The 27,779-nt window shown below is 43.9% G+C and overlaps 2 protein-coding genes across 6 annotated transcripts in view; one reads left to right on the top strand and one right to left on the bottom strand.

Annotated features, from left to right (window-relative positions):
• The first annotated feature begins 201 nt into the window (after positions 1–201).
• gpatch8 (G patch domain containing 8) lies at positions 202–24,204 on the top strand. 4 transcript variants are annotated; one of them, XM_079365787.1, is made up of 10 exons: positions 4,046–4,123; positions 5,046–5,081; positions 7,946–7,964; positions 11,216–11,288; positions 15,229–15,270; positions 17,480–17,547; positions 18,226–18,312; positions 18,493–18,636; positions 18,779–18,909; positions 19,178–24,204. In XM_079365787.1, exons 6-10 carry the CDS (start codon positions 17,521–17,523, stop codon positions 23,052–23,054), a joined length of 4,266 nt encoding a protein of 1,421 aa, XP_079221913.1. In that variant the 5' UTR covers positions 4,046–4,123; positions 5,046–5,081; positions 7,946–7,964; positions 11,216–11,288; positions 15,229–15,270; positions 17,480–17,520; the 3' UTR covers positions 23,055–24,204. The 4 variants fall into 4 exon arrangements, with proteins under 4 accessions (XP_079221911.1, XP_079221913.1, XP_079221914.1 ...); XM_079365788.1 differs by having other exon boundaries at positions 13,739–15,270; XM_079365786.1 differs by lacking the exon at positions 15,229–15,270.
• A 2-nt stretch (positions 24,205–24,206) lies between these two features.
• gosr2 (golgi SNAP receptor complex member 2) overlaps positions 24,207–27,779 on the bottom strand; it is an 87,884-nt gene continuing 84,311 nt past the window's right edge. The window contains exons 1-6 of one of the 2 annotated variants that reach the window (XM_079365804.1): positions 27,608–27,752; positions 27,288–27,352; positions 26,610–26,718; positions 26,037–26,169; positions 25,813–25,953; positions 24,207–25,305 (exon numbers count right to left, since the gene is read on the bottom strand). In XM_079365804.1, the coding sequence (XP_079221930.1) occupies positions 25,144–25,305; positions 25,813–25,953; positions 26,037–26,169; positions 26,610–26,718; positions 27,288–27,352; positions 27,608–27,636 (639 nt within the window). In that variant the 5' untranslated portion in view covers positions 27,637–27,752 and the 3' untranslated portion in view covers positions 24,207–25,143. Of the gene's footprint in view, positions 25,306–25,812; positions 25,954–26,036; positions 26,170–26,609; positions 26,719–27,287; positions 27,353–27,607; positions 27,753–27,779 lie in introns of those variants that run through there. The other variant, XM_079365805.1, reaches the window with a different exon arrangement.

Genomic DNA, 27,779 nt, shown 5'->3' with positions numbered 1-27,779 from the left:
CACAGTTTAGGACGGGCCTGGGGCAACTGTACATTTTATAACTTCCATTTTATCGTAAAAATAAATAAATAATAATAATTTAAAAAATAATAATAATCATAATGTTATGCTAAAAAAACCAACTAATCAATAAACAAAAGATTTGCGTGAACAAATGTCGCTCAAAGAGCAACAATAAGTACAGTTAAACATTGCTTATCTTAATTATTGGTTGTAAATTTTGGTGTAGTTTATAGTGACAGGTGAATATTGAATTGAGTGGATGGTTTGGGTGTTGCACGAGCTCACTAGTGTTGGACGCAGACGGAGCGCGAGCAGACAAGCTGCTACTGTCTTCAGAAAATGGCCGACAGATTTTCTAGGTTCAACGAAGACCGTGATTTCCAGGTAATGCATGCAATAAGAATATTTTTTTTCGGACAGTATGACATGTATTAACATTTAAGAACATACACAAGTAATTACATGTTTCGGACAGCTGAGAAATATAAAGAAAACCCGTCTCATGCTGACGCTTGCTAGCGCCGCAAGCTAGTTGGGCTAACGCTAATAGCACTGCGGCTCTTTTGGATTTAAGTTCCCTTACGTTTCTGGGTTTGGCTACGTACTATGTTTGACCCCTGTCATGTGTTAGTAACTGTACATTATGCATGTCAGGCAGTCCTCCAAACCACACAACAGCAACATAGATATTGAAAGTACAACCAGCTTGTTTGTGACCTTGGTTATTTATCGACATATGCTAGCGATGCGAAACAAGCTAGCAAAATAGCTAACGTCTACGCACATTGGAAACCTGCAGCATTAGCAAGAAATAGCTGTATCATTTTGACAAGTAGCTTTAGCAAAACTACTCTTACACGTTTAAATTAAACTTCTTACAGTAATGATCCGTTTGTTATTCAGTGTCATGTCATGCATTTTCCTTTGGATGTCTCATTAAACATTATATACGATAGATTGCGGTTTAACAATATGTCTCTTCTGCCCTCGTTTCATTGATCTTTCTCTGGTGCTTATTGTTTTTATTTGTTCGTCAAAGTAGCACCAATATTTGTGCTTATATATCGGCTGCTACTGCTATTTCAAAACAGGATAAATAAAACTGTATTATCACGGGATTTAAATTAAACAGCATTGCCAGAGATGAGCTGCAGAGTGTGTTTGTCTTTAGTTTATCAGTTATCTAAAGCCGCACCCAGTTTAAAACAAACAAACAAAACATGACTGACTGGATAACAAAACCAGCGTAGTCCACACTTCTAGTCAAGGGGTTTTCATCAGACATTTAATCAGTTATTGTCTGCCAGATCCCTCAGGTGGCTTTTATTTCCCCCCTGCTTTACCCATCAGTCATACTTAGCATCTACTAATATTTTAATCATTTTTGCAGCTTTTTAAGTCTTTATCATAATTGTTACCAAGTGAAGTCTGAAGAGATGCATCAGAGAGTACCTTTTAGTTTTCCTTTTGCATCGCATCATTTCATGCCAAATCTTTATGGCAATTTAGTTGTTTCAGTATATTTTTTTAAATACATGAAAATGTGATCAAACTTCTATAAAAGAAAGGCATTTAAAGCCCCATGTATATAATTCAGTATATAAATATCAGGGAATTCATAGGTGATGTGCTAAGTTATAAACGGCTTTCTTCACCAGCTTGAAAACATTGACTTTGTTCATTGCTCGAATAAAATAACAAGTGCTTGATGTTTTTGTATATAAATAAGTAGTGCATGTATTTGGTGCCCACCTGAAGAGCAGTGGCTTGGTCTCTCTCTCTCTCACCTGTGTGGGCCGCGTTTGCGAGCCATTTGTGAGTGTTGCTGAGTAAACAGTGATAATGTGAACACCAACCCAGCATCTCTGTCATACATTTTGCTGAAAGCTTTTCTGCAATCTGTAGTGCCCATATTAAAGTTTTTAATTGAAAAGGTCACAGAAGCCTAGTTCAGGATTAATGCATTTGGTGTAATCGCTATTATGAAGAATAGTGATAGCATTTTGCTTTGTATCTGCTGTATAGCTGAAACCCCATGCAAATGTGTGCATTTGTATAAAATAAATGGAAACAGGTTTTTGCCTCCATCCCCACTGTTTTGGTGTCCAGTGGGAACTTTGCATTCTGCTGTTTTGTCAGTAAGAGGAGAATTTTCTGTATAGTCTGAATGAGTCTGTTGAGAGCTTCAGTGCAGCACAGTAGAGCTCTGTGTTTGAGATCTGCTGTGAAGGCATTCATATGTTCAGTATTCAGAAAGTTTCCCTCAGACTCCACAGACTAAAGCCCGCTGCCAAGCAACCGGTGCAGGAAACTCCCACAGACTGTCTACCTAATATCGACAGCACAACAAGTCTAACTGCTCAGTCAGCTCTATTGATTTACATTGTTGTAGCTTGAGCCATAGCATGGAGAGCTTGAGTTGTACAAACACACCAGCCATTTTACAAGTGTCCACAGAGGCGTCTTACAGCAGTTCTCTTCATTTTGATCCAAAAGTCTGCATCACTGTATTCAAAATGTACTCTGCTTAATGTTGTTGTGCTCATGGTGGATTAATGCTGGCTCTTTTCAAGCAATATAATAAAGGGAGTGTGGTCTAGACCGGCTCTTTTTGCTTAATGTGTCGAGATAACTTTGTTATGAATTGGAGCTGTACACATATTGATTGATTGTTCTTGCTGTAGTATTCAAGTTCTAGTCAGGGCAATGAGGAAGCAAGCAGCACTGAAAAAGTGATTGGGTGTGTAGGATTTGTGCTGGTATGACAAAGTGGTCTGCGCAGTAGAGCTGGGGAGGGGGAGCCATCGATTTGTTCTCAAGTAAGTCCTCTGTGCTTCCTTTGCATCTCTCCTCCTCATATCCACCGCTTCACTTGTGCTGATGAGGGTTCCTGTTTCTCCTGAATTAATGACTGAAAGTGTGGCATCATTATTGCAGGCTAATTTGAGCAGTTGCGTATCTCTGCATAACCAGGTTCCCTGTGTAACAAGCCCATATTCACATTGTCTTTTTCCAGCAATGTTTACCACACGTGTAGCTAAGCAGCACATTGTAAGCCCTCAATGACGGTAAAGAAAATGTCAATATTCTTCTGAGCATCATCCATCCTTTGATGAGTAAGTAAAAAAAAAAACAACAACCCCAAAATGATGTTTTGTGAGTTGCTACACAAGATTGAGTTGTTGAGTTGTCCATCGCTCGTAGCAGCAAACCCCTAGTTGAGAAGGTCACATGAAAACACTCTCACAAACATGACCTTCTTTTCTCCTCTGCTGCTAAAGAGAGGAAACCATCTGTCTCAGGGCACAAACTGCTCTATAAACAACCTCCTTTTGGTTTGCAAGCCCGTTACTCACACTCTGTCCTAAGCAGGGCACACACTCAAAAGTCTAAACAGAGCTGTGTTCCCAATTCTAGAAACAAACAGCCTAAGGAGGAACACATTCTTCACTGATGTCCCTGTAGGAACGAATTTACTAAAAATTAAAGAGGCAGAAAGACTGGCTGAACTTAAGCCTTCAAACATGAGCTATACTATAAACCTTATTTTAAAACTGAAATAACTGGATCATTGGAAATCTTATGAGGGTATAATCGGCAATAAAGGGAATAACAGTCACATTTATATATATCAGCAGGGTTTTTTTTTCAGTGCATGCCAGTTGTATCAATGCTGCACCTTCTGGGCTTATTTCTTTACTCATTATTGTAATTCTCTGTATTCATCAGAGAGTTTTTCAATTGTAGGTATTGTTTAAATAATGTGCGTCTTGCTTTTATATTAGAATTCAGTTCTGTAAATAGTAAGCGTTATAATGCTGCCATTTCTGCTGAATGGTCAAACTAATTTGCAATGAAGAGATACTCTGAATTGTTTTTGTGCTGCTGGTAATATAATTACTGCCACGTCAAACTGTTTATCTCAGAAGGTTATCTTAGAAGATTTTTTTTCTTTCAATTGTCTGTTTCTTTATGTCCTCTAACACATCAAGCAGGACTGAGTTTTATGTCTCCTAAATGAGCCTCAATGTTTGTCACTCAGGGTGGGAATCACTTTGACCAGTATGAAGAGGGCCAGTTGGAACTGGAGCAAGCGTCCCTGGACAAGCCCATCGAATCGGTAAGGCAACATCTTTCATGAGGTACTATTGGACCAGCTGTGAGAGTGGATGAGTGGTCCAGGGAGAAATAAAAACCACACCTTTTTTTATTTTTTTAAACTCAGGTCATTCTAGATGCATCCAGTGTTTTCTTAAACACACTCATCGCCTAACCTGTAGAGTCACCTGTCTCATGTCCATTAATACCCTTTAAGCCCCCCCCTCCCATGTCCTCTGCCTACTCCATTACCACAGTTACAATAATGTAAGAACTAGAGCTACCTGTTTTCATGTTTACAGATAAATGTTTGAATCTTCTATCAGTCTCCCATTAGTCATTCTTAGTCATCTTAGCACTCAGAGATGAGCTGACTGCAGTATGGAGTGGATCAAGCACAGTAATGAATGCTGCTTAGGATATCATTGAGCTCTTCATCCATTTTAAACAGATCCAGAAGACATTTCAGAGATCATAACGAGTAATAACAGTCTATTCTGGATAAATGTGATCGAAGCAAAGTTGCTCTTCTGAGACATTCAGTTACACAAATGATCAATAAGTATGACACTTCTAAGGACTTTTTCCCTTTTTTGTATTTAACTATTTGACCTGTGACCTTTTCTCTGAGGGAGGGGTTCAGACCTACAGAGTGGACACATGTTTTGGGATTCATTTAAATTTAAAACAGCCTAAATTTGACAAGTATACATAATTTTTTCGGTGAATCCCACCAGTTTTGTAATGAATAGAGTGCTGTGCTTAGTCCACTCCAATTAGCAACCACAAGATAAACATTAGATTGTGTGAATGGCTTCATTTGTGTTTGAGTGAGTGGGTTTTGTGTAGCTGTAGAATTTCTGTGTTAGTGTATAGTGTTCTTGCCTATAGGACAGTTATCTTATTGTCCACAACTTGGGGTGTTCGACATTTCTCTCCTGCAGCGAATTGGCCCCTATTAGCTAAGCAGCAATGACCCGGTTTGTATTTGCACGCTCTGCTTTCTTACTCCTATCTTTAGGGTCCTTGTAACGCTTCTCTGACTGTCTCTCTCTCTCTCTCTCTATCTGTTTCACTGCTGTCACACTCTACATCTGTATTCTCTCTATCTCTCTCGCTCCCTCCCTACTACACAGTGATTCGGTGTACAGTACCCTCTGTCATTCTGTGCTGGCATGGTGCTTGTGCAACTGGGACTGCATTTTTCGCTGAAGAGGCACATAAATAATAGCGCAGGGAGCTCTCTTCTTTCTGTCTTTCCATCTCTCTCCATCCCCCGCCCCACCCTTCTGTCTCTGAAGCACTGTGGTGAGCAGGCCCCAACTCCTCTAACCCACAGGGTAAGGTCACCTCTCCCTGACATGACAGATGTTCTGTGTGGTACAATCACACAGGATCAGCAGCCAGCTACACAGCAGTGTATAGGTATGCTGATTTTTTTAACAGTTTCTTTGAGCAGAAATCTCAAGCTATGTTCATTGATTGTGTACATAATGGAGAAGTTTAAACATCTGTCCTTATTTTACATCAAAGAAAAGAGCTGTCAGTTATGTTAGGTCACAGGGCCACTCTATCGTTTTTATTTATATGGCATTTTATTTTTCTTGGAATAAAAACTTCTGTAGTCTTAACGTGTTTTTATTAGCCAGATTCTAGAGAACCAAGAGCATTTAAATTTTATATCCTGGTTGAGTTTTCTGTATGACATACATGCACAGACCAACCTCCTGCTGTGTGTGTGGGTGGTGGAGAGAGAGAACAGAATGGGCGAGAGGTGGCCTGCTCACCTGGCTTGAGTGGCTCTTTGGCTCCTGCACTATTATTTGTGGAGGGGCCCTGAGGGCCACGCTGCAGCATCACACAGTTCTTCACACAGCGGTGTATAAAAACGGTCACATCGCGTCACCAGTTACTCTTAAGACTTGTAATGTTTGAAAGATCAAATATACCAAGATATTAGCCACATTAGCAACTTCCAAGATAAAATGCTGTGCCTGATAAAAGTATGAGCTACTGTGCATTAATGTCTACACAGTTGGATGTTAAAACACATCGACCTATATACATGATAGAACAATGTTGTGAGGCACACAGGTCTGTTTATCTCGGAGCTGTTTGTGAATGCTTCAGCCCAGCTTCTTGGAGCCCCTCCCCTGCCACTTACTGTGTGTGATCTTTAGGCAGCTAGAGGTCTGTGGTACTTTATTGGGATCTTTTTCTCTTTCTGTCTTTCCCCTTTTGGTCTTTGCTCTTTTTTCTCTAACATTGTTTTGCATTGCATGTGTTAACTTGGTAGCATTCAGTACTTTTTTTTTTTACTCTCAACACTCTATCCTAATCATGACTACAGTTTTCCTCCCAGACTCATACTTCCCACGTCCCCTGCCCCCAGTCCCTCCACCCTACCCTCCTTCTCTTTACCTGTCCCTGAGCGATATGCAGCGGGCAGCCTCAGAGTCACTGTAACCACACATAACCACCAACAAATTGAAGTAACACACGTTCAGAGGCCAAAGATGAATTTTCTTTGAAAAAAGGCTGATCACATATTTCCTTTTAATGTAGGTGGTAACATTTAACTCTTACGCCTATTTCAGCTTCATATATTTAAAAATAGGAAAACAAAACTTGAGACTTGAGATTGTGACTGATATTTTTGTTACAGTGGCAGGGGTTATGTATTCATGGCCATATCCGGGGTCCTGGGAATGATTTATTTTTTTCCTTTTGTCAAAAGTGAGAGACTGGAGAGACAAAAAAGGAACCGTAAGAGCACACTCTATAAACTAGTCGGGACCAACTTGCTTCATACTTGGCGGACTTAATGACACCTCAAGCCAAACACAAAGAAGTTTATTTATTTGATAGAGATGTTGGAGACCCCCTCCAAATTCAGTGTCACTTACTCCACAACATTTTGATAAACTTCCAGTTGATGAATTGTTCCTTCACAATAATGAGGTAAGTATGTATATTTAATCACTGTATAAAAAATCGACTTTAATTGGGCTGTGCTTTTCTTTCATTTCCTCAATTACTTAGCGAATGGAATCTTGAATCCCCTCGTGTTAGTGCCAGCATCGACACTTAAACCTCCATTGACTTGGAAAAAGGGAGCCTTCTGTTTGAAGTGTTTCATAGGACTTCTGTTGTTTCCATTCAGTCACACCTGCTGAAGAATGTAAAGAGCAACAAACACAAGGCAGCTGTGAGAGTTCACCAGGAACAGCAGACAGCAGGCCCACCTTCAGCACTTGCCAAAATACATTCTTCAGAGACACTAGAAAGGATGATGAGTAACTGCTGCAGCCCACCTTAAACAACACAGAGCCTGTGCCAGTTTTCAAAACAAGCAGCGTTTCAGATCTGTACTTCGTTAATATGAGGGGTTTTTTAGATTTTGTAACTTAATATGGTTGGATCATTCTCCTCGGGTTTTTTTAGCCAGAGCAATCTCTTCTCCCTGCACTGCTACTGTACACATTCATTTAGTGTACATGACAAGCAATAAGACACCTACATACTCTGAGGTCTTTAGGCCCAGTCCCCCTGCATATCACTTCCTTGACCCACTTCTCTCTCCGTACTGTGCAAAACCCACCCTCCTATGGATCTCTTTTGTTTGGTTAACATTTTCTGTTTTCCCCTTTTTACTGTATTAACAGTCAGTTGGTGGATTTATTGACATACCTACCTTTTATGTTTGTGTAAAAGTATTCTGTTTTTTTTTTTTTTTAAGCAGAGAGTTTTGCATTTTTAAGAACTAGAGAAGCAAGAAGAATTGCAGTTGAAAGCGTTTGGCCGGTTTCTTACGTTGTGTCACGTGTGACTGTTTCTTTGACAGCCCAGTATTTTAAAGCCAGGTTCGTATGGAAATGCCTTCACTCCACTTGCACTGCTGTTGGACTCGCCGTCGTTGCTTTCATCCGTCTGTCTGTCTATTCTTTTGGTGCACTTATTTGTTGTTAAACACACAGTCTGCGCCTCATCTCCGCCCTCTCATTTTTTGTTTTTGTTTTTGCAAAGTCAGTCCTGAACCTAATCTCAATGTCATCAGACACAACTGGTGCCTCGTCAAACCTGCCCTTCCTGTATTTATTTCCCTTTAAATTCTTGCTGAGATAAGGAGGACAAAAGGATGCCTCTATAAACATATGTAAATCAAGGTAGAGCCTTCTAAGCTTACAGAGGTTTAGTCATTCTGGCCTCATTGGTGAGATTTTTCTGACTTTTCTAATTAAAAGGAAACATCAGTTTACAGATCGTGGAGATGATGAGCCTAAGTTTTTATCAGGCTGGTTATTTTCCTCCTTTCTTAAAGCCTCAGTAGGATCAGATCATCCTCTAAATCAATATAAATGATCATGTGTACAGTATGACTGCGCCATAATACTGCAGTAAGGGACAGAAGCAGGCCCAATGTCAGCTGGAGGGGAGGTGTTCACTGCAGCAAACGCTGCAGTGTTTTCCTGACACAGGGAAGTCGGGGGAAGTGTCGTCCACCAGGAAGGAGGCGAGTAGCGCCAATTGCCGAACCGCTCACCATTTGTGTCCAGAACTTCCCAGCAGGGACAGCTTCAAAACCCTGGGAGCATTTTTATTGTAGGTAAATGTATTGTAGTCTGTTTTAATTCCTTTTTTGGGTAGGGGGATTTTGTGCCTTTATTACAGAGATAGAACAGTGGATAGAGATGGAAATCAGAGACAGAGAGTGGGGGATTGACATGCAGGAAAGGAGCCACAGGTCGGACTCGTACCCGGGCCGCCTGCGTTGAGGACTTCAGCCTCCATATATGGGGCGCGCGCACTAACCACTGCGACACCCCCCCCAACCCCCCCCCCCCCAAGATCTCTTATCTCATCCGATAGCGGACAGGATCTGATTGAGACGCAGTGTGAACATGTCTCATACGTCCATGGAATGGAGGGAAAACAGAAACAGGAAGTGAAGCATTCCAGCCTCTCTCTCAGGGCTTAGAAGAAAATATAAGACAGATGTTTTAGTTATATTTGTTATTCCACTTTTCATGATGGTGAAGGCTTTTTTAAGTAAATATTGAATGGGGCAAAGAAAGGCAACAGTTTACTCTGAAATGCCACTCAGTGGTAACCAAAAGGATGACGCCAAATTGATCCTGTTTGACACCTTGTGGGCAGAGATGCAGTGTGTGCGTGTGTGACTACCACTCCCCTTCAAAAGCACTAACCCCACATACAGTCCAGCTCACCTCCACCACCCCCAGAATCACACCTCCACCATGGCTCAGCCTGCTCCGACCTCCTCTTGTGTCAAAGAACTAATCGAGTCCTGTTGAGCCATCACCCTCCACTCTGTGCCTGATCCAACCCAGACTAACACACTTTGAGTTTTGTTCACCTGCCCTCCACCTAAACCCCGCCCCCCCGTACGTGTTCCATACACTGTGCACTACTAACACCGACGACCCTTTTTGTTAAAAGCCTTTAACAAAAAGCTGCATGCTGTTTTGTTCCAACACATTCACGTTCTGTTTGTGAAAGTTGATGTCTATCTCTTTGTGATTATAAATATCCTTTTTGTTTGGTTTGTATGTTTTTTGGTAGAATGCAGCACTCTGGTGAATGTTGGTTAAGCTTGGAATAGTTATAATCACAACATTAAAACACTGCTTATTAAGAAGTCTCATTGTTTCCTGTTTACTTGTGCTTGAAGATGTGCTGTAGTGTGTAGTGGTGGGATGGTCTTGCATTTCACTCGATTGTTTTGTTTTTTTCCCCCTCCCCTGCTGACTCATACTAGTGATATAACAGTGTCCGACACATGCACATTTGGCCTCAAGTTTGCTAGAAATTCCTGTTGTGTATGCTATCCTCTGCAACCTCTGTGAATCTTTATCAGTTGCCTGATCCCGTCCACAAAAAAAACCAATCAGAGCTCAGATCGAAGTATCAAAGAAAAGAGTGAATCATATATATATATATATATATATATATATATATATATATATATATTTTTTTTACGTGAAGCGTTTAACATGACGCTCAAGCTGCGTGCCTGCTGCCTAAAATCGATCTCTAAGCTTTGTAAAGACAATCTAGTTTTTAGTTTCTAAAGAGAACAGATATTGATGATCAAACTAGATGTGAGCTAATAGCTTTTATTTATTTTACATACATCTGATGATAGTAAGAAAATGTAAACATGGTAGTGGCCAGACTATTGATAACAGACCAGAGATGCTGGAGGTTGCTAACGAATTGCACAACATCTATTTCTAGTATATCCAACGGGGGCCCACATGCACACAGCCTCTCTTCTTGTCCACCTGCACACCCACGAACCCCCCCTCACACGTGCACATTCTGTCCACCCTGGGCCTTGTAATGGTAATCCAAGGCCCACGAGCTCCACCTCTCTCTACCTCTCGCTGTATTATTATTTTTTTTTGTGACAGCTGCATACTTCTCATGGTGCTCCCCTTGTCATGGTTACAGAATCACAGCAAGCTTGGAGTTTTTCTGGTCTTTGTTTCGTTGATGCAAGATTTCCATACCTGTTCTGTGTCACTTTTCTTTGTGTACTAAGATCTTGCTCTGTAGTGGTTCATATATGTATGCGTGTGATACATATATTACCCTCTCCCTCCTCCTCAGTTAGTGGATGTGACTTGATGTGTTATCTTTATCTTCCAAAACAATAGAAATACTCATGCCCAATTTATATGCCTTTTCAAAAAGGTTTTTTTTTTTGTAAACTGCACTCCTACTGAAACTGGGTGTCATGCACAGTAGTTTACAGGCTACACCTAGCCTAATGTATCATAGTGGAAGCTATCCTTCCTATCAGTCTCCTACCCTCTATCTGCCCTTGTCCTCCTATCTCCCCTACTGCCCTTACCGCTCCTTGTGCTGGAAGACACTGATGTTACACGCTGTAGGTGGAAAAGGATAATGATGATGGTGATGGTAGTGGTGGTTGTGCTGATGATAGCGTGATCTGATTGTTTTCTTTTGATTTATATTTGTTGTTTTTTTTGGTTTTTGTTTGTTTGTTTTTTTTACCAATGCCCACGAGGGAAAAGCTTCTCTTATTATTGGAATATTTTTGGTTTTTTTCTCCTCTTCTCTCTGCTAGGATAACATCGGGCACCGGCTGCTTCAGAAACATGGCTGGAAGTTGGGACAAGGCCTTGGCAAAACCATGCAGGGTAAGGACTCACTCTTCTCTACACACATGCTCACTGTATGCTGGTGGTACAGGGCCACTGCCCTCTGTCATTTCCCCCCCCCCTCTCATTTCCAGGTATTTTGTATCGGCAAAGTTCCTTTCTCTCTTCACACTCTCTTTCTGATCTCTCCCTTTGTGTCTCTTGCTATGTGAAAGGGAGTTTTGAGAAACGTCGTTCCAGTTGTTCCTGTTGCTCTCATGCTGTTGTTGACTCAAACTTACACTAAAGAGGGAGGAGGATAACGGATGTTTATTGATGGCAGGGACTGCGATATGGAATTCAGTGATAAGTCATCATTTAGTTTACTGGAGTTCTGATTAAAATATAAGTTTGAGTACATGCAATTGTGTCCACATAGAGTTTCTGGTTATGGAGTCATTGCTGATGTGCAGCCATCTATATATATATATATATATATATATATATATATATCGTTCTTAGATATGACTTTCGACACCTTATATGAATTCAGTAACGCAAAAGTGATCATGAAGATCACACGATAAACCCTGAACAAGCAAATCAGCAGCCATGGTGACCAGAACTCCATCCATCATGGATGCTTCTTTGCTGCAGTATAAAGCACTCAAGTTAAATAGACAAGACTTTTCTTAGACCTAAGACCTTTTTTGGGCCGGTTATATTAACAGACCCAAATCACAACCAAGGCCCAGGAGACAGGTCTGTGTGCGTTATGTTTCTACTAGGTTTTACCTGAGGCTGCATCTAAGGCTCTTAACCATTGAAAGTTTGTCTAATATTTAAGTTTAAGAATGGTTGTCCCTTCAGTAATAGTAAAAAAAACACAAATTAAAGCTCTGTGTGCTCTGCACATGATTACATTCTGCAAGAACGAGAAAGCATTCAAGTAGATTATAAGCTTCAATACAAAGGTTTGCTTTCTGGACACGGCTGTAGATGGTCCAGTGACCGCACAGAGCTGAGTGTGCCGGTTGGTCTCGGCACCTCATTAACTCGACCCTGCTGTGCTCACAGACTCATTGGTTCAAAGGCACTGCTGCAGAGCCCTGGCATGTGTCCACTGAGCCTCTTCACCCTTTCCCCTCTCATCATGCGTGTCTTTATTCTCTCTATCGTTCTTTACTTCTATTTTTTTTTTCCAAAGCCTAACCCTTCCCTGTACTTCCTCCTCAGAGGACAGTGCTTAACATTGTCTATAAGTGATGTCATCAGTGAGCCAATGAGTCCTTGCAGTCCAATAAGAATGGAGCTTATTTTTCCTCATCATTTCTGGCATTCATTTTTTTTTTTTTTCTTGGTCCTTACCCTTTTAACCTTAGGTCTATCTATTCCATTTCTATAACTCTCATACAGAGATCTTTATCCCAGTTCATTGTCTTTGTTGCTCACTTGGCCTTGCTCAAGTGCACTGCTCTCCCTCTAAACCTGTCATTGAAATAACAAATACCTCTCATTCTGCACAAAAGCGGCCCCTAGCATATAGCCCCTGGTTTTACACACACAGAAAAGGGGCCTCTAAGTGGTGTACTTCACTAAGACTCTCGATCAATCTGTGTGTATTCTTACTTAAGCAGTTGGAGACATTTAAACAGCTCTCTACTTTTTAATGTGCACTAACGAGGGATGTGTATATGGAATTTGCCTCACTGAGACCTAGTCTTGCTGGGAGGTCTGTTCATTACGGTATGTTTGCATTGTCTGCGTCTGGTAGAACCGCCATCATATAATGTAGTGGTCTGGCACTTGTTCATTAAATATTTACCGTTTCGAGTTCCCTCAGATGCACAGATCTTATGACAGTAATCTGGCTGCTCTGGCACATCTCGTTCACGGACATGTAAGGCCTCAGTCTCGTCTCACAGGTATGCTCAGCATGTCATTGGCCAGGCACCAAGGAAGACCAGGATGCTGCTTTAAGCGGAGAATAAATATGCAGTCCTACTCGAGTCTGAGATTGTCATTTGGTGCGTGTTGTTTATTTCCACCTGGTCTTGGACAGCAGAATAGCTCCATGTCTTTGATGTGATGAGGATGAATGCTTTGTGCGGAGGAGAGAACGCGTTGCAGGGGCTGACTGCGCTCTTGTCTTTGCCACTGGCACCACCGACGTGTGGTTATGTAAGCCTCCTGCTTTGTGGGCAGATGAGACTGCGGCAAACTGTATCCAGCTGTTGTGTAGGAATTAATGGGCCCGGTGTTGGAGCCCACGATCTCTAATCAAATTAAGCAGTCCACTGAGGAGTAGACTTGAATCACAGCACAAATGCATCTTTGCATCTCACTGAAGTCTGCTGGATAATCATTACGATCTTCCTCTCCTTTCCTGTCCTTCTGCCAGAATAGAAGGTTTTGACATTTTGAAGTGAAAGCATTGTGTCCCCTTTTTTAAGTTTTCACTGTATTGACTTTGTTCTTATTCTTCTTTTGTCCCTTTTGCCCCTTTTTAGGTAAGGTTTGTTGGACCCCCTCTGTATGTCAGTACGTGTGTGTGTGTGTGTGGGTGTGTTTTCTTTCTCCCACTCTGCAGTTGACCTCAATGTAACATCCCTTTTACAGTATACTGTAGGCTAATGGCCTCTGTCAGCTTCCTCCTCTTTGCTTCATAATCACTAAACCTTTATTATAATCTGCACAAGAGTAAAGTGCTTTGATTTGAACAACAAGAAAAACAATCCATTTGAAATCAAGGTAAAATTAGGAAGCCATGATTCCATCACATCCCTTAGAATCATCTTCTCAACCTACGTTAGTTTTTTTTTTCCTCTTTGAGTTTCCGTTGCTGCTGTTGGGTATCTGACTGGCTGTAACTACGTATCAGACTTTGAATGGCTTGCAGAGTAGAGAAGTCCCCCCCCCCCTCTGCTTGTTTGCCTGTTTCTACCTCCAAACCTGTGAAAATTGTGTACTTGTGTGGTCATTTTGTGGGACTGAGACTGAGTGTGTGAGTGCGTCTGTGACTTACCGGGCCATAGAGTCAACTTACAGGGAAAACCTCACCCCAACCTTCGACATCCTGAATGTCTCTGTCCCTCATGGTCACACGCTACCGTCCTCCCTCCCCCCCCCCCCTGTTTCTTTGCCCCTTCTGCACAGCATGTTTGTCCCAGCGGTGCACTCCTGCCTGCCTAAAACTGTCGCACTCACCTGGGGCTTTAAGCAGTGTTGGAGGTAACACACTGAATTATTACTTTCACATGATCGAGTGAACTGCAACACCCCCGCTGTTACATTTTTAAGTGTACTTTGGTCAAACTTCTGCCAGCAACGCAGACCCCACTCTAAGCACTGCTCAAAGCCTTGCTGGCTCTTTTCTCAGGTACATGTTATGTCATGTGTACATGTGTTCTGGGGTAAAGCACATCCCAAGCTCTGTAAGCTAGCCAAGAAATGTAGGAATATCAGGGAGATTTGCTTAACTGGGCTGACAAGCATCTCTGAGGCAAAAAGCTCAAAGGGGGAAAATGGTGCTTGTCCCAAGAATCATCTCATCGTCTCAGATTGGATATTTGGCACACGTTTTGAACGTCAAAATGTTGTCATGGCAAAGTGTCTGTACCAGACATTCAAAGTAGAATCCTCCTCTGACTACTACAGCTCCTCTCTGAAATGACTTATCTAGCGGGTTTCCATTTGTTCTGCTGGGCAAAACAAAACAAAAAGTTACAGGCACATTGTGGTTGAGAGGGCAAGATGACTAGGCTAGGCTAAGGGGGACAGGGACGCTTGGCTGGGAGAGCGTGGTGAGAGGAGATCCCTGTAAGCACCGAGCCCTGGATTTTTTTGGGGGGGGTGGGGTGGGGTGGGGGGGGAGTTGACACACTGATGCCCCTCTGGTAATAAATCCATCCAAACCCCAACGCCACACTCCCAACCCCACCCTCCCTTCTCTATGTGCCTCAATCTTCCTGCTTAACCAATTGGTGTTTCTTTTTTACAGCGATTTGATCCTGCCCATGTTGTGCTGATGGTAAACTTAGTGGTAAATGTTATTTTATCCCCCAATTGAATTGTTTTTTTTGTTTGTTTTTTTTCCCATTTTTTTTTTTGTTTTCCTCTCATCAGAGCACCAATGCTACATAGGCTTTCAATTCTTTCTATATTAGTCCTCATTCTGCTGCTTGTATATTATCATGCATATGTATTACTCTTAGAACATTGTCATTTTGTTTGTTTTCAGTTTTTTTTAAAACTTTGTGATTCACACCCTGTGATTTAGACACACATTGTTTTTGTCTGGTCCTTTTTTTTTCCACTGGAATGGGTAATGTGGAAGTACTGTCACTGTGTGCTCAGATTGGTGATAGCTGGGATGACTGTAACTGTGCATTAATCTTTAATCCTGGGCCTGGCTTGCGACCGTAGTCAGACTGTCCACTGCAGTGGCTAACACACCCAACACTACTTTGGTTCCACGGAGAGTGGACACACACGTCTCCAAGTAGAGCGTCTTGTGATCCGGATCAAACGCACGCTGTCTTCTCTCACTTCAGCTCTGGAGTTAAGAGTCCACAGTCGAGCAGTGAGTTGAGGTTTCCAGTTCAAAGCTCACCAAGCTGCCAGACACTGCAGTGGCACAGCCAGTCCAAGCAGGCCATCGTGTTACAATGCCCATGCATTTATGATTTCAGAATTAATATGTCATTGGGCTGTGATGAATTACTTTGTCAGAAAAATAAGCATGTGCCAGGAAGTGGGCCCATTTTTTAATATTAAGTATATTCCTATCACACAAACTCCAAACATCTCCACTAGAGAGTGGCAAATTAGGCAATGGTATTCATGCCAATTGGGATTTCTCTGGGATTCAGAGAACACCCTGAATCTGAAGTAAGAAAAGCCACCATCTGTATTAGGCCCAGGTATTAAATCTATGATTCTGTCGAGCCCATTGCTTTAACTTATTCCATATGCCCAATGGTATACACAGAAAATTGATTCATGAAAAGAAATGATTAAGTATGTGGGAGGAAAAAACTGAAACCAAACTGAATTGATAATCACTATCAGTAAGATTGAATATTGTATTTGGCTGGCAACAGGAGCAGCAGACTAGTCCAAATTCTTGATATGCCTTCTGTGTTGAGATTCCCCTGTCTATCTATCTGTCTGTCTGTCCTCCCCTACCTTCTCCTACCCATACCCATGTTTTACCAGGTAAGTATCCCCATCCCTTGCACTGTCACCATGGCGATACCTGGCCTGTGACGTCACTCTGCTGTAGTTCAGTGCTTGTGTCCTTTTTTTTTTTTTTAATTTTCTGTCTTTCTCTCTGCTTTGTTTGGCTGATTATGAGTGGATTAAGCAATTATGTGTCAATCTTCAAAGTAGTTTTGATTTTTTTTTTTAAATATATTTTATATCTTTTATGTTTCATTCTGTTTTGTTTTTGTTGATTTTTGGTTGTCTTTTGGTTTTGTTTATTTTCTACAGTTAATTTCCTTCCGATCTAGCTCTTTTCACAGCTTACGTAATGTGTTTTAAGTAGACGGGGGAAGTAATCTTTCAGCCCAAGTCACAAAGAGTAAAGGGGCCAGGGGATAAGAGAACACATTTGGAACTTGCAAAGGTCAACCAGTCTGCAGACATTTCAGAAAGAGATGATGCAATGGACTTTAGTTTAGTTTTGTTCCCCCATGAAGGATGTCGCAGTGGCAGCAGTTGCGCAGGCCTGCTGCAACACCTTTTTATACACACACCAAACACACTGTCCCTCGAGCTGTAGTGTCCTTGATAAACCAGGCATTCTGGTTCAATGGGACTGCAGCAATTCCTGGGGAAAGGGTGGGGGGGGGGGGGGGGGGGGGGCTACACTGCAGATATAGAAACAGATTGTTTTAAAGCTGAAAGTCTTGTTTCTATTGAACTTCATCCTTCTAATGAATGGAAAGTGCTCAAACCCCTGAGGCCATTTACTTCAAATGAAAACTGCAGCTAATCTGAGTTATTCAAAGTATAAATCAGCAGTCAGGTTAAAAAGGAACGCTCGATGAATTGATTGGTACTTGGCTGCAGTAAGCTGTGAGAATGGCTGGTGTTTGGTTCACTGTAGCTTTCTGGTCTCTTTGCACTTCAAGGCAAAAAATCTCTAACCCCAGCACCCTATGCTCTAAAAGCAGGCTGTCTCCAAGCTGGTCCTCTGTCCCAGCCTCAAACACTCACCAGTCCTCTCTCTGTCTCTTTTACCTCAGGACGCACCGACCCTGTGCCCATCGTGCTCAAATATGATGTCATGGGGATGGGACGAATGGAGATGGAGGTATGATGCATACTATCATGAGATTATGTTTAGATAAGGACATACTAGAGACACAGCAGGGAATTAAAAAAGCACCGACAAAGAACTGGTTAGTTTTTGTTTTTTTTTGTTTGTTTTTTTTAAATACCTTGTTGAAACTCATTTGATCATGTGTGAGGTGTCACTATTATTCATTGACAACAATAAAGAGCAAAAAGCTCAAGGACCTGGAAAAAGAAGACCAAATATTAAGTCTTGTAATATAGCGCTTTCACACTTGTCTGGAGTCAGTGCATAGACTGTGTGAGGTTATTAAATGGCTGCATTGTTTTCTGTACTCCATTATTCTGCTCTTTTATCGATCGTGTGAATCTGTTCAAGTACACTTAGCATTCATATAAAGGCAAGCGTTCTCATTATGTCTGCTACTTCTACATTGTTTTATTTTTTTTTTACCTCGTCTTACCTCGGGAGATCCCACATCTGACAGGGAAACCCTAACCTTCTATTTTCAGGAGTGCATATGTGAAAACAGCGATATATTTTTCAAAAGTTGCCCTTGGTTGCGTACTACCCGAGGGCCTCTTGAAGAATAATTGGCATCCATGTCCAAATTCTGAAGTTATAAATCCTGCAAATCCTTCAAATTCCAGAGCATGTAGTTTTACGAGTACTCTAACCCCGCATGTGTCCTTTCAGCTGGATTATGCAGAAGATGCCACAGAGAAGAGAAGAGTGCTGGAAGTGGAGAAAGAGGACACAGAAGAACTGCGGCAGAAATACAAGGTAAGCCCATGTGTCTGTGTTTTTTGTGTTCTTCTTTTGGTAACAGGAGAAAAACGCTCAATTCAATTTAAAAAAAACGTTATTTGTCCCCGGGGAGTTAAAAGTTGTATATTTATAGTTGTTTCTTCTGCACTTTGAACATAGTTTAAGATTCCCTCTTGTGTTTTTCGTCAATTAAAGGACCAGGTGGAAAAGGAGAAAGCTATTGCAAAGGCTCTTGAAGACCTGAGAGCAAATTTTTACTGTGAGCTCTGTGACAAACAGTACACCAAACACCAGGAGTTTGACAACCACATCAACTCCTATGACCACGCTCACAAACAGGTACCTGTGTTATCATTTCTTATCAACTGACTTGTCTGGGGGGGGGGGTTTGTGTTGTTTTTTGTTGTTGTTTTCTTTAAATCTGTGAGAAAAGAGGTCCAGATTTTTTCAGTCGCTCTTTTCTGCTTTTTGTCCTTTTCAGAGGCTGAAAGAGCTCAAGCAACGAGAGTTTGCACGCAATGTGTCATCACGTTCCAGAAAAGGTGGAAAGAAGCAAGAAAAGATGCTGCGCCGTTTGCATGAGCTTGCTGAGCTGAGGAAACAACAGAACCGGTATGGATTTGTTACCTGACTGCCCTCTGCTGGCCACTTTTGTGTCCGTCAGTCGGACATTTGCACTTTTTTTTTTTTTTTTCATAGTACAATGGATAATTGATTAACACGTAAGAGAAGTTCAAAACTAATAGTTTCCATGTATATTTCCAAAATAACACCAGACTTCTGGGTTCTTAAACTTAAGACCATCAGGACCCTTTGAGGCTCTTTGTGAAGACTCATGTTTGCAGTTACCGTGTCTCATAGTTCTGCTTTTGTTTTTCAGTACTCCAGGAAGCGGGCCCATGTTCAAAACTACTACAGTCGCTGTAGACGGAGAAAAGGCGGAAGACAGTGATACCGCGACGCTTGACAACCCAGCTCTGACGGATGGCGTCCAGGAAGAGTCCCTCACTGATAGAAGTGAGCAAGCCTCCCCGAAGCCGGCGTCAACCATCAGCTTCTCTTTTGGCAAGAACAGTGCCTCTCCCCCGTCCTCAAGTGCTGCATCCAAAGTGAGCGTGTCCTTCTCTTTTGCCAAGAAAGCCCCCATGAAGCTGGAGACAGCAGCGGCAGTGTTCGCTGATCACGGAGAGGAGGCGATGGAGGAAGAGGAGGGCCAAGAAGGAGAAAAGGCTATAGTGCAGGAGGAGACGTCTGGCTGCAGCGTAGACAGCCCGAAGGGAGGATCAGGAGGAGGAGGAGGTGAAGGAGGAGGAGGAGGAGGAGGAGGAGAGGTCAGCATTGTCGTAGCTGCAGAAGAGGAGCAGCAGGCAGATGACGGAGCCTCTCTCGCCTCCACCCTCAACAAACTGAAGATGATGATGAAAAAAGAGGAAGGATACGCCGGACAGGAGCCTCAGTACTATCACTACATACCTCCAGCCCACTGCCGGGTGAAGCCTCACTTCCAGTTTCTGCTTTTTATGAAGGCCACCGATCAGTGCCCGAGCAAAGAAGAGGAAGACGAGGAAGAGGGGCCGGAGGAGAACAAGGACGAAGACGGCGAGGAACCGACGGAGCCCAGTGTGGCAGAGTGCAAGACTGACGACAAAATCGCCTCACAAGATGACGCCAGCTCGACCCCTGATCCAGAGCTAGCTCCGCCCTCTCCCGAATCGAAGACGGGCGACGTGTCCCCGCGCGCTTCAGACGTGGCTTCCGTGGCACCCGCCTCGCCCGCGCAAAAAACAGAGAGTACACAGGACGCTGAAGAGTCGAAGTCTGGTCCCAAAATCCCCACAGGTCCCTTCTTCCCAGTTTTGAGCAAAGATGAGAGCACCACCCTGCAGTGGCCCTCTGAGCTTTTGGAATTCACCAAAGCCCAACCTTCCCTGTCTTACAGCTGCAACCCCCTCTACTTTGACTTCAAGCTGTCACGCAACAAAGGAGCGCGCAGCGGTAAAGCAGCAAAGTCCCCGAAGCCATGTGAAGGATCTGAGGACAAGGGCCAAGAGACGACCACCTCAACAACCGAAGTAGACGCAACGAAAGCCGGGACCAGCACCGACAAAGACAAGCCCATGATGAAGGAAGAGGCAGGCCAGCCAGAAGGGGATGAGCCGAAACCTGAAACGGGTAGCACTAATACCAAGAAGAAGAAGAAAAAGAAGAAGCACAAGAAGTCCGCAAAGCACTCAAAGCGCAAAGAGAAAGAAAAAGGGACGAAAGGAGAAGCCGAGGGAGACACCGAGGCGACGCAGGAGAAGCCAAAAAAGAAGAAGAAACACAAACGGAAGAAGAGCAAAAACAAGGCACCAGATCAAGAAGAGGCAAAAGGTGATGAAAAGGAAAAATCCAAACCAAAGTCAGAAGACAAATCTGTTGCCTCTTCCGTTCAGCTGACACCTGGAAAGGGAGTGTCTGCAGAAAACACCGCCACAGAAACGGGGAAGAGGAAACGTCCTGCTAAGGAAGTGCCTTGTAAGCCTGGAGCTGAGGAAGGAGGAGCCGGTAAAGGCGCCGAGAAGGTCACCTCAGAGGAGCACAGCGGAACCAAGAGACAAAAGACGGACTCCAGCGCGTCGAAAAGTGCCTCCTGCTCTACCTCGGCCCAGAAGAGTCCCGGCCCCGGTCGACCTCCAAGCAGCGAGAGCGAAGAAGAAGGGGGCTCCAACACTCAGCGCTCGCGCCACCGTCGGTCAAGCCCTCGGGAGCAGCGGCGCCACCACAGCGAGGAGTCGCGGCGGTCCTGCAGCCGCTCCTCGAGACGTGGGGAAAGACGGGGCAGCAGCCACGGCCGCCGGCGCGGGAAAACCTCCCGGAGTCACTCTTACTCCAGCAGCTCTGAGCGCTCCTCAGCCGGCAGCAGCGCGTACAGCCACCGCAGCCGTAGCTACTCAGACAGCTACAGCGGCTACAGCACAGAGGGTCGAAGACGGAGGCACTCCAAACGCTCATCAGACTCCGAGTATGAGAGGAGGGGAAGTCGAGGGCGGAGACGATCACGGAGACACAAGTATTCCTCCTCCTCCTCTGAAGAGTCGCGGTCCCGCTCGCGCAGCTACAGCCGTAGGAAGAGGCACAGGCGGCACCACCGGAGCAGCTCCAGAAGCTCCAGCAGCTGGAGCCGCAGCACGAGCGCGAGATCGTGGAGGCGCAGTTACAGCCGGAGCCACAGCTCGGGCAGCCGCTCCTCCAGCTCCACCAAAGGCTCCCCTCGTCGAAGGGGCCCCCGAGGTCGAGCGGACAGCGAGACGCAGCGGAGAGACTTCAACCGCTCTCACATCTACCGCTCCCAGTCCCCGCGCTCGTCTTCATCGCGAGGCCTGAACCGCAACACGCATTCATCCGGCTCACGCGGTCTAAGGCCAGGAGGGTCCCGAGACGCAGGGGAACAGAAAAACAGCCTGACCGCTCGCCAGCTACTGGAGAAGGTTCAGTCGAAGAAGAACTCTGACGATTCTGCTACAGGAACAAAATCCGGATCAAAGATTAAGGACCCACCACTGGGCTACTTTGGTCCCAAACTACCGCCAGCCTTGGGAAACAAATCCATGCTGCCACTCTTTGGAAAGCTCCAGGCAGGGAAAAAGCCATTGATCCCCCTCACTAGGCCGGACGAAGGGGAGAAATCAGGAGCGGGGAAAAGCTCTGACGCTGAGCAAGAGGTCATCCTAGTAGAGCCTATCAGGGAGTTCCCCCCTCCACCACCACCTCCAGCTCCACCCATTCAGAAGGTCGAGGAGGCCCCACAGACCACAGCGGTGCAGGAGGAAAGTCAGCACCCCATTGCAGAAACCCAAGTTCTTGCAGAGCCCCGACCGTTGTATGAACATGAGCCTTCAATGATGTTACCCCACTACCAAGGTGAACCAGGACAAGACCCCTCTCAGAACCCCATGATGGAGTCCCTCATGCCAGAAATGCAACAGCAGCAGCCGCCAATGCATGCCTACCCTGGTTACCCCCCACCAAACCTGGAGGAGGAAGGCTTGGAGGCGGAGGAGGACGGACTGGCTCCGTTGGAGAGTCAGCCAATTACATTCACTCCGGAGGAGATGGAGAAATACAGCAAGCTGCAGCAGGCCGCACAGCAGCACATCCAGCAGCAGCTGTTAGCCAAGCAGGTAAAGACGTTTCCCTCAGCCGCAGCCGCCGCCGCTGCCGCAGCGGCAGCTGCTAACTTGGCCCCGGCTCCCCCTCCACCTGCCCTGCAGCAGATCCACATCCAGCAGCCCACTGTGTCTATGGCGTCAGGCACTTCAATCACCACCGTGCAACACGCCATCCTGCAGCATCATGCTGCCACTGCTGCAGCCATGGGCATACACCCAGCTCATCCCCACCACCCACATCCTGCACATGCACAACTGGCCCAGGTACACCACATTCCCCAGCACCACCTAACTCCCATATCCCTTTCTCATTTGGGCCACTCCCTCGGTCATTCTCTGGGACACTCGTTAGGACACACTGGTTTGATTCCTGCACACCCGACAGCCTTCTTCTCCGGTCAGCCCATTCACATTATCCCGGCGTCCGCACTTCACCACACCCCTCTGGCCCTGCACCACGTTCCACACACGGCCCTCTACCCCACACTCTTTGCCCAGCGGCCCTCACAGGCTGCAGCAGCAGCAGCAGCCCTCCAACTTCACCCACTGCTGCATCCAATTTTTTCAGGGCAGGACCTCCAGCACCCACCGAACCACGGCTCCTGAGAAACATAAAGGAGTGTAGTCACAGCACCCAATCACTGGAAGGAAGACTTTTCATAAACCATCTTGGTTTAAAGGAGAAGTCTTTACGACACCAGGCAAGCATTGAGACAGGAAACTGTCGATAAACCACCATGTTACTGGCCTGCACAGTGCAGATAGTTTTGGCCACAAAGTGGTGCTGCCTGTGTTGGGACAAAATTGTCGCGGACTATTTTTCTGCCTCATGTGAGATTTTTTTTTTAATTATTATTATTCCTACTTTGCCCTGACTTTGTAAAACGGGCCGTTTATTGAAACAGACTTCCTCTAGAGGCTGGTTTATATTCCAGTTCAGGGTATATAAACACAGAAACTACTGGATCCTTTTTCCACATTCAAATATTACTCACTTTTTGGCAGGCAAAAAGAGGAATACAGGCGGAAACATAAAGCAGAATCATGTTAGGAATAAGTAGTTTTGTTGTAACTGCTTGGATTCTGTTACCTTCTGAAACAGACTATTTCATAATTAAGGATTCTCTGTTAATGTTCTAATAAGACTACTCGCTCTGTTGGACTCATGGTCTAAAGAGATTTATTACGAGCTAACTTGTACATATATCAGTGTGTAATGTGAAGAATCCCACCAATGATGACCATTCGAAACTACAGCTGTGGAGCCCAAATTTTTACAACATTGTCACATAGGACCTCCTTTGTAAGCAATGTGATGTATGTGGCGGGCGGACGTGGAGGCAAAGCTCATGTTCCCCGTGATGAAGGAACACCTGAATGAATTGCACTGAAATATGTACATGGAACTGGTGCGTTTGCATCCTGTAACAATAAGATTGTAGTATACTGCAATAATTGTATTTTTCTGTTTTTAAATTATTTTCTAAAATGCCCTCAAAAAGAGGAGCTGACTTGTTGCTTTTGTGTAATTTTGTAAATAAAACTGCTCTAGATTAACCTATTAACATTCTAGAGGTTGAGACTGGCATTGGAAAAAAAAACAAAAAACATAATTTGATGACAGACACTGCGTGTATTTTATGGAGGCTGTTAACAAATAAGTCTGGGATGGCGAAAGAAAAAAGAATCATCTGTCAAACAGTAGCAACTCTGTATTTTTTAAACTTGTTTCTGTCAATAAAATCTTGAGTCCATGGGTCTTTTCCTATAATATGTGCTTATAAAACATTCAATCAGCAAAACAGTTTAATAGTCTGAAAACAACCTGCATCACTTCTTCTGGTACCATTTATAAATGAATTGTGTGACGAACTGAAAATGAAACACTAGATGGCGCCCTAGTTACCTAGAAGAGATGTGTGTGTAAATCCATGTTAACAGCAACTGTTGACTCTAGCTAGCAACAATGCAAAATGTGCAATCCATAACGTCTCTAGCTGAGTCAGCAAAGTAAAAAGGAAATGAAAACGTAATTTTATTAAGACATAATCACTCACACAGTGAGACTAGACATGTAGAACAGTTTTAAAAGAACTTCAGCTTCTGTTGATTTCCTGAACAGATTATTGTCATCAGCCTTTCATTCAAAATAAATAATTAAAAACACTTGCAGGTGAACTCCTGCGTTGTAATGAGAAAGTATCATGGAGCAAAACTGCGTTTATTTCTTCGTATTTCTTAACTGTGCTGACGGGACAATGAAAGACAACATTGCTGACTGATTCAGGAAGAGTAAATGGTAAAAATGGCAGGCAGCTAGTTCAGTTTGAAGTAGTTATAGAGCGTTTAGATTTCAGAAATGAACAGTTAATAGTTGAAGAGTGGTTCTGGTTTGAAAGAAGAAGAACGCTGAAGCAGCAGACTTATTTTAAAGTTCAACGTTAAAGTTCTTAAGGGCTTCAGGAGGAACGAAATACTGTTTGGAAGTTCTTCAACCATGCCCTTTTTTTCAATTGAACACATTTAAAAAAAAAAAAAAAAAAGAGGCTGAATTGAACGGCACAGTTAATTCAAAGATGACCTCAATCGGAGGTTGGACAATTCAGTTCTGCCACTTTTCATATCATGAGGGATGATGTGCTGAAGAAATGTCCGCAGCTGATCAAAAGAGCGTCACGGATTTGATGGATGGAGGTTAGCCCAGATATCTGACCACCAGGAACATGAGGACGCAGGTCACCAGCATGCCTCCAATCATGATGAACTTATCTTGGGTGGCTCGCCTTTGTATCAGCCTCATCACTGTGTTGGACAGCCCTAACGTGTTGGCCACGTCCAGCATCTTCTTATAGGTATTCTGTGAAGAGCCGAAAAAACAGAAGGTCATGTAAACACTGACGACCAAGTGAGCTAGACTATGCTCTAATGTTTTGGGAAACTCAGACAATACATGACGACATGGTAATTATCAACACTAATTCATCTGATTTGTTGAGACGTGGAGAGTCAAAGTCCCTCCCTGTCTGTCCCAATCTGTCGAGAGGTTACTCATGGCTAAACAACAGGGCATTAGACACACCCTGATAAGAGGAGGCCTGAAGCATAACCAGGAAGACCATCTCCTCCCTGGAAACACTGAGCATTCTCACAGTAACAATGAGACCGTTGAGATCAATGTGGACACCAGAAACGGGCTCAGAAACCTAACTTTCCATCCAGGGATTGACTCCTCTGTAGTTGGCTCCCTTCTTCAGGAAAATTAAATAAAACTACAAAAAAAAAAAAAGTGAACAGTCTCGACAGTGCTACAGATAGATCGTTGAGCCGTCTTGATCTTATTTGGATTCCTACTTGATGCACGCACCTTCAGCGCAACTCTTTGACCTCTGAGACCGTCGAGGATGTTGCTACCGTTGTCTATGAGGTTGTCCATGTTGCTGTGTGTGTTGCGCAGGTGGGTGTTGAACTGTAGGGTCTCATCCATGGGGATGGCAGTATCTGCATCCTGTTGAATGACAACAAACTCTTTTTAATTCAGTGTTTCTTCGTGCGTCATACGGAAGGGAAACTAGCTGATTTGAGACTCACGTTGGTGGTGAAGGTCCTGCTCATGAGTTCCTCCCTCTCTCTCTCCTGGGTCTCTTTGGTATAGCGTCGGTGCTGGAAGTTTTGCAGTGCCGTGCGAAGGTGTTGAACGTCGTATTTAAGCTGTTCCACTCGTCTTAAAAAATAATAAAACAAAATAAAATTTGCTCACCTGCTTTTTCCACTGCATCTCATCTCATGCGGTCTTTACTATTCAAAATGTATTCTCTATAAGGAGAACATTTCTTCCCTCAAATCTCATGCAGTTGGAATGAAAAGCTTCTCACAGTCTCTCCTTACCGTCACTCCGGCCCCACTGGAGCTCTGCAGAGATCAGAGGACTGCTATATGATGGGCTGCACATTGTCCCCTAAGGCGTGTTTACCCAGATCACAAATTAATCTTTGCCCAATGCAGCAGGAATGCTGGCGATGACGGGACTATTAAGGAAGTGTTTTCATAGACCCGCAATGCCACAGGGCAGAACAGGGCTGTTTGTCTCATCTTTTACACACCTTCCCTTTGACTTTATGAGACAGCACAGGATCACCGATAGTTCACTAATTCCATACTCACAATTTGGCATTCTGCCGGCGGTTTGGTGGTTCCTTGCTGGCTAGGATCTCCAGTCGCTCTAAGTGATTGAAGATCTGGTCAATTCTGATCTGCAGCTCGTTCTCTAACACTTTGAAAAGAAGGAAAGAAAAACTCTGAAACAGCAGTTCAGTAGGAATGATTACAGGAAGGTAAACACACACTAATACTTCCCCTATGAATCACTTTGTTCCTTGTTAGACGTAATACATTTTCAAGTTACCTTTCTTACCTCAATCAGTTATTAGTTTGTTATGTTCAGGGTTAGTGCAGATGTTCCTCTTTACCCAGATTAATATGCAACACAACCCTCTGTTTAAACACATGTGAATGACACGATTTAGGAAGGAAAGGTTAGCAAAAGGTTGTCTGCTGCCTGGCTCCCACCATTATCTAAAAGGAGCCTTCCCAAATTATGTCACTGCACCCACCCAGCTTCTTCCTGTCCTGGCACCAGCCAGACCCCAACCACAGAAAACAATGAGCATGAGAGACACCGGCCCTCCTCCTGTCATGACATCAGAGCAGCCACAACAAGTCTGGACTGTATACAAATAAAGAACATAGACTGGAGTGGGTGCATTAACCCGGATAGTAAGCACCATAACAATACTCACAGACAGAGCAGTGGGGGGTAAAGTAAATCATCTCTCTACTCACAGTGTACTGACTGGCGATCCGTCCTCTCCAAATCCCCCATGAGAGACTGCAGCTCCTGGATGTGTCTAATCAGGAACAAAAACGACATTGGTGAAAGGGATCCGACATATGGTACCAACATTCCGACTGTTTTTAAACCAAAACTCAGTCTATTGTAAACAGCACGAAGTTCAAACTAGAGCTATGCGAAGCTACTGATGAAGAAAAACTCAAACATGCTCAAATCGGGTTTGTTTGAATCACGGCTGAAGTTAAATCAGTGGTAGTTCGTTTGTATAGAAACACTTAACATGTAAAAGACAATCTACAGAAGCACTCACTTATTTGTCTGATGGTAAAGCGTCTCCATCTTCTGTACTGTGTTGAAACTGTGTCTTCCTGATGAAATGTTACCTTTACTTCTGACAGGTAGCTTAGCTAGCTAACGGTGCCGTGGTGTACACGTCATCAGCAGAGCGTTTGTGTACGGAAATACCAAAGCGGAAGCGGTGC

This window comes from Symphodus melops, assembly GCF_947650265.1.
Source record: "Symphodus melops genome assembly, chromosome: 17".
NCBI lineage: Eukaryota > Metazoa > Chordata > Actinopteri > Labriformes > Labridae > Symphodus > Symphodus melops.
The sequence above is the reverse complement of the archived record's forward strand: the minus strand, read 5'-3'. Positions and strand labels throughout refer to the sequence as shown.

Excerpts from the sequence above, each read along its gene's own strand:
- gpatch8 (XM_079365785.1), top strand. The coding sequence starts at position 343 with ATGGCCGACAGATTTTCTAGGTTCAACGAAGACCGTGATTTCCAG. Across the intron at positions 18,637-18,778 it reads ATGACCACGCTCACAAACAG|AGGCTGAAAGAGCTCAAGCA; the intron begins GTACCTGTGTTA and ends TGTCCTTTTCAG. Across the intron at positions 18,910-19,177 it reads CTGAGGAAACAACAGAACCG|TACTCCAGGAAGCGGGCCCA; the intron begins GTATGGATTTGT and ends TTTGTTTTTCAG.